Source organism: Nycticebus coucang, chromosome 15 (assembly GCF_027406575.1).
Source record: "Nycticebus coucang isolate mNycCou1 chromosome 15, mNycCou1.pri, whole genome shotgun sequence".
Classification (NCBI taxonomy): Eukaryota; Metazoa; Chordata; class Mammalia; order Primates; family Lorisidae; genus Nycticebus; species Nycticebus coucang.
Genome location: NC_069794.1, coordinates 90,852,076 through 90,858,791, shown reverse-complemented (window position 1 = coordinate 90,858,791; position 6,716 = coordinate 90,852,076). Strand labels below are relative to the sequence as shown.

General features: G+C 44.4%; 1 protein-coding gene across 1 annotated transcript in view; it reads right to left on the bottom strand.

Moving 5' to 3' along the window:
• Positions 1-2,591: 2,591 nt before the first annotated feature.
• The window catches only part of LHFPL6 (LHFPL tetraspan subfamily member 6), a 298,609-nt gene continuing 294,484 nt past the window's right edge, over positions 2,592-6,716 (bottom strand). The window contains exon 4 of the mRNA XM_053563878.1: positions 2,592-3,725. Within this exon, the coding sequence (XP_053419853.1) occupies positions 3,607-3,725 (119 nt within the window). The 3' untranslated portion in view covers positions 2,592-3,606. The remainder of the gene's footprint in view (positions 3,726-6,716) is intronic.

The following is a 6,716-nucleotide window of genomic DNA, read 5'->3' as shown; positions in this document are numbered from 1 at the left end:
CAAAGGAAAATAGGCTTTCTATCATGAGCAGGTCTTAAATGCTAGGTTTCTAACCTTCTTTCCCCACCCCCAAACGTTAGCAAAGTAATCGTAATTAAACTCAGGGTTGAGAAGCACTCTAAAATTTTTGTATTAGAACCAGCTACAACTAGGCAAAGTCTTAAAGAAACCCAGAATGACTTTGAACCCTTCTATTTATGCCAATAGACCAGAAAAAAGTCAAATAGCTCAGGTCATTTTCTTTGCCTTTCTTCATTTTCAAGAAGACTGGGCTGTAGCCAAGGGTTTAGGGCAGTGGTCCTCAATCTGTGGGTCACAACCCACAGGAACTGTATTAAAGGGCCGTGGCATTAGGAAGGTTGAGAACCATTGGTTTAGGGCCATTCTTGCCTTGGAGAGTTGCCATGGGCTTCTCTTTACAGGCCTCTGGTTGCCCAGAGAAGCCATATAGGGGATTTATTTTGCTCTTTGGAGCTGACGTCTAGGCTTTTGTTAATATGGTTCAGCCTTTTCTTTCTCAAACACACGAAAAGCCAATTAAATTTAATTCTGCAATGAAAGGCAATAAAAATGACGTTACAACACACCTACAACATCCGAAGCACACTTAACAACATCTAAAAAATACCAGAATGAGCCCGTACAAACTTAACTAGTATATAAAGTAATCCTTTACCAACATTCAAACAAAGCATGTAAACCCCAAGGAGAGGGAGGGGAGGGGAGGGGAGGGAGGGCAGGGAAGGGGAGGGGAGGGGAGGGGGAGGAGAGGGGAGAGGAGAGGAGAGATATCTGTAGAGATAAATAGGAAAAGTTTGGGACGATGTAAGACATGAGAGAATAGCAAAAGATCTGGGACAGCATGTTTTTCAGAAGGCCCTCCAGTGCCCTGGGGTCAGAACAATTGCTGGGGATCCCAGGTCTTCTGGGTGCTACTTCTTTGCTCGGCTCTCGACCAGAGAAAAGGAGTGAACACAGAACAGTTTCAAAGCCTTCTGACATTCTCTATAGCTCCTTTTTGTAGCCAAGGGTAATTAGAAACTTTTTTCCCCAACAGCCTCTTGCCTGTAACCTGGAGGTCAGCAGCTGCACTATGAGCTTTTAGGGGCCAATGGGCATCCAAATTATTAGTATCCATTATCATGATTATGGAGAAGAACAGGATAGAGGGAAGTGGTCCCATTGCTTACCACAGATCTTCAATTCCGGGAGATGCCCCCAAATACGATACCGGAATTTCACACGTTAGTAGGTCCTTGGTCTTGGGGATTCAAGAAATGAACTCACAGACCACAGATCAGTAGCAAGACAGGTTTTTTGATAGAAGTTAGAAAGGAATACAGAAGAAATAAAAGGCACCAGAGCTTCTGGCAGGGGAAAAGAACTAGCTGGGGAGTCTCTACGTGGGCTCTTTTATCTAAGGGTATTAGGTCTTGAGAATTACACCTGGCCAGGACATGGTGGCAGATGGAAACACGTTTTCATTGTTAATGAATGTTATTGACAAAGGAATGAATGTAGTCCCTCCAGTTTAGGGCAAAAGGTCAGGGTGTTCCCTTCATGAACTTGCCCAGGCCTAGGAAAACTGGGGTCCCCTGCCCAGCCTTGAAAGGCAGGGGTGTGGGGGAGAAATCCTGTATCAAGTGAATAGTAAAAGAGCTGGGAGAGCATGTTTTCAGAAGGCCCTCCGGTGCCCTGGAGTCAGAACCATCGCTGGGGACCCCAAGACTTCTGGGTGCTACTACTTCTGTTTGCTTGGCTCTAAACCAGAGAAAAGGAGTAGATACCAGAGGGGTTCCAAAGCCCTCTAGCATTCCCTTTGGCTCCTTTCTTTTCAAGCCAAGGGGAACTAGAAAATTCATGTTCCAACAGCCCTTGCTTGTGACCTGGAGGTTGGCAGCCCCACTGTGTGCTTTCAGGGGCTGACGGGCAACTGGATTATTAGTCGCCATTATTACAATTACAGAGAAAAACAGGATAGAGTTGAGTGGTCCCATTGCTTACCAAAGATCTTCAATCCTGGATGAGCCCCCAAAATACATTACTGGAATTTCTTTCTTCACTAGGTCCTTGGTCTTGGGAATTGAAAGAATGAACCCACAGACCACAGATCAGTGGTAAGGTAGGATTTTATTAGACAGAAAGGAACACAGAAGGGGTAAAAAGCACCAGAGCTCTGGACAGAAGGACTAAAAAGCACCAGAGCTTCTGGCAGAGGGAAAGACCGAAGTGGGGAGACTCCACATGGGTCCTTTGTCTAGGGGTGTAAAGTCTTGAGAACTACATTTGGCCAGGACTTGGTGTCAAGGAGAGTTATTGACAAATGAATGAACTGCAGTCCTTCCAGCTCAGGACAAAAAGGCAGGGCAGGCCATTCCCTTCTTGAAATTGCCCAGGCCTAGGGAAACTGGGACCCCCTGTTCACCCTTGAATGGGGAAACTCTGTATCTTGGATGATTAGTGAGTGAATTAATGAGAGCCCTTAAAAGAAAAAAGGAACATTCACAGGACAATTATTATTGACAGGCTGTATTTATAGAAATAAAGAAGCAAACTCAATGGCTGAGTTAACATTCCAAGACTCATCCAACTATTGATCAAAGAGAGAATTTATTCACAGAGCTTTTCAAATACAAACAAAATAGCACTTTGCTTTTTTTTTTTTACAAAATGAATATTGAAATAAATGGGATACAGCACAGAACAATAATGGAGAAAAGAAAAGAAGGTCCAATGACTGGAAAATGTCTCTTAATACTCTCAGACCTTCAGCGGAATTCTTACCAGTGGACAGAAAGTTGTCCTTTTCCTTCATAAGAGTATCATAGCAGAAGCTACTCAGAGAAATACTGCATTATCTCTGAATAACACTGAAATATGAAGGCTTAACGCGAAAGGTCTGCGTAAACACTGAAGACACGTTGGGGGAGTAAAGAGTTTATGCAGGACATACAAAATACTGATAGAGTGGCTTATTGGTCCATTTATTAGGGTTACTGTATGCTTTATAAAGTGATAATACTGTTTAAATGTATATTAAAAAGAAAACAGGAGAAATGCACCACTGACCCTCCTGCGGTGTGTGTGACGATCTATGTGTGTGTGTGGGCGCATGCGTGGTGTGGGTGGGTGTGTCTGAGTGTGCTTTCAGGAGTGCTGAGGCCTCCAGGGTGGGTGCATCTGCAGGGAACCCTGCTCCCCAACATAACACTGTTTCTACTAGCCCTTTTGGTTTTATGAAGCCTCACTTTAAAAAACGGAAAAACACCAACAAAACCCTTCTTTGCATATTTAGAGTGGTTGTGTGTGTGTGTGTGTGTGTTTGTCAAACATTAACAATACTGTGTGGAATAGGAACACCCAATACCCTGCAATATTTTTGGCCTTTGGTTCGTTTTTCTCCAGCATTCCATACTTTGCATTTCTTTCACAAATCTCCCCCAGCCCCCTTCCTTCCCATATAATGCTCCTGATTTTATCGGGTTACATTTCATTAGCATTGCATTGGATTAGAACCACTATTCCACCTTTTGAAAGTAGCTGGATGCTTCGACCCCTTCAAACCACTTTGGCCCATCTCCTCGGTCTGCCCTGGGGGGCTCCGTCTCAGTATGGGTAGTGCTTCTGTTTCTTCCCGGAAAAACAAGCCAGCCACGTACAGAGCAGCATGGCGGCCGCGGCACCTGCTCCCGTGCAGTAGTAGGCCCAGCCGATTTCACACTTACCTAGGGACCAAAAAAGGGAGAGAAAGTAAGCACAGATGAGGTGACCTTGCAGGAGGCTTTGCTGTTTCTTCCAAGGTGTAGATATTCTGAAACATCCATTAGGAATATGATGTCTTAACTCAAGTTATTTTCAGAGTGAAGAAAGCAAATGGATGTGCACATTACACCAGGGGCTCAAGGTCTACAAGTCACATGGGCTAAAAGGAGAGAAGCCTAGTCCACACCCCTGGCTGAATTAAAGGAGCAATGGCAGCAACCAAGATAGAAGCCATAGTGTTAATCTAATTTAAATCACCCAAACTCACATGCATAATAAAGTATTTTAGAGAAAAGAATAAAAATATAGATACCATCCTTCTGCAAAAGGGCTACTCGAAGGAGGCAACCCATTTGAAGGATGATGGATAATGCTAAACAATACTTCTACTGTCTGAACCAGGGACACAACTCCCATATTCTCCTGGGGCCAATACTCACCTTCAAGTTTATGTGTCATTGAAATGAAAACATAATGACAAGGGTCCAACTGGGCCTGGGTTTCTCAGAGTTGGATTAGTATCAATAGTAATAACATAGAGTACTACAGTACTAAAAATACAATTAGCACATTTCTTTTTTATATTATTGTCTTTGTGGATTCTTCTAACAACATCGTGAGGTGGAATCCTGGCTGGAATTTAGAGAAGGTGGTAATTTATCGCAAATGATATGTTTATAATTAGTAATAAACCATTCCAGAACTCAAACCTGGCTTCCTCATTCCAAGAATAAGACATCATCGACCCAAAATATCTTATCTGGACTAAAGGAATGAGTTTCTGCACTCATTAACTTTTTTTTTTTTTACAGCATCCAAGTTATTCTTCGTGCATGTACAGTATGGAAACCCTCTACATCTTTTGACTTGATACTGTCTTTTCTGATCCAATTTTAACTTGTCTTTACCCTGGTCTTACCGTCTTATCAGGTGACACTCCAGTAGCAACTAATTTCCTCCCCACTGTTTCTTGTTTATACATCACAGACAAACACATGCACCGAGACACTTGGATTTCATTAGTCACAGAACATATAAACGCTGGATTAAAAACCGTATCTCTTTTTCAGTTAGTCTGTAGGAAAATAGCCGGTTGCATGGCGATAGAGATGCCATCTTGAGGCGAAACCACTGTGGTGACTGATGGCTTTGCGTCCTGCATACCAAGGTGTTCTTGTAGCACAGATAACCCCGCATAAAGAAAGAATGCCTGTGGCATAAATAACCCTTTGTAAAGATGTTCATCTAACTGATACAGAGTAGTTCCCACTTCCCGTCCCCGTGCCAGCTCCCCACCTAGCCGGCCAAGCCTGCACTGTGGCTGCCCTCTGCCCCGCCCACAGCGCTCACAGAGGCCTCATGCACACGGGGCTGGCTCACACTGGGCAGCCTCCTAGCTGGGCTGGGCTGCTGGAAGGCCTGCTGGTGGGCAAAGGGGAAGCCAGATTCCGCAAGTGTGACCGGTTCTTCCAACTGGAGACCCTTCCTTTGGGGCTGGCAGCTGATTCCCATAGGAAGAACTATCAGCCTCAGTGTACAGGGACCTCCCATTTCCTAGGCCTCGGCAATTACATGTAAGTTTCCTGGCCAGAAACCCCCTGACTTTTTGCCTCAGCAGAGGGGACCCTATCCATTCATTTGTTAACAGACTCATTAACCTAGGAGTCTAAGAAAGGACTGTACCCATTCTATTTGTTAGGCTGGATATATACACCCCTAGACAAAGGACCCTGGTGGAGATTTTCCAACTTGGGTCTTTCCCTCTGCCAGGAGCTTTGGTGCTTTTTCTAAATTTTTTTTTCTGTATAATAAATCCCATCTTACCACTGATCTGTGGTCCGTGGGTTCATTTTTTGAATCCCTGAGACCAAGGACCTACTGAAGAAAGAAATTCTGGTAACACAGCTTCTCAGAGGTCATGAGTTTCTCAATAAAATTGTGACCAACTGCACATGTCTTTACCCTAAAAACTCCTTTATAGAGAACACTTTCTGGAGAGTGGGTGCAAGTATTCACAATCTCCAGCCTTCAAGACCTGGCTTCTCTCTGTAAGGCCCTATTAAGTGTTTCGTTCTGAGAAGTTCGATTTGTTGGCCTCTTTCTTTTAGCCTCTCAGCTCCTCAGCCTTTGGGGGAAGCACATTCCTGCTCACTGCAGAATGCAGGCATTATTACCTTGTCCATTTGTGAAAAATTAGTAACTTCTCTAATGAAAACGACAAGAACTGCTAGGCATACTGTGCGATTCAGCTTCTTGTTTTATCCAGCAGTGTCCTAGATGTGTAGTTCTCCCAGGCACAGATAAAAAGGCCCAGAGAGACAGAGCAAGGTGAGCTATTGGCTTGTGGTCGCCGTGAATCAACAGCAGCAAAATGGGGTCAAGAGCCTCTGCACCTTCAAAGTCCTCAGGGCATCCCCCCCGGACACACAGAGAATAGCCGTGTTGTTGAGTCCCCAACCTAGGAGTCGTCCTCAATTCCTCTCTCTCCACATCCAATAATCACAACAAAAACAGTAAACATATATTGATTACTAATTGCTCAACGTGTTTACATGGAGTAAATATTAGCTAAATATCCGTGCATTTAATTCTCATAAGAACACACTGAGGTAGACACGTGGTATCATCCCCATCTTTCAGACAGGAAGACTGAGGCCCAGGAAAGTTCAAAGACATGCTCAAGGGCTTCCAGTCATACGTGTCAAGTCCTTTGCCACTGTCCCCAAATCTGCCCCCTGGAACTTCCCCTTCCCAGATGTCCACGGCACCCCCGGGCAGGTGACCTGCTCTCTTTGTCTCCCTGAGTCATCACCAACAGTTAAGCAGGCACCTCACCTACCTTTTTAAAAAGTCAATCAGATAAAGTCACACTCTTACTTAAAACCCTCTCAGGAATTCTCAAAGGTCGATGTCCTTCTTATGGCCTAGGAGGCCTCAAATGAGCCTAGTGTCTG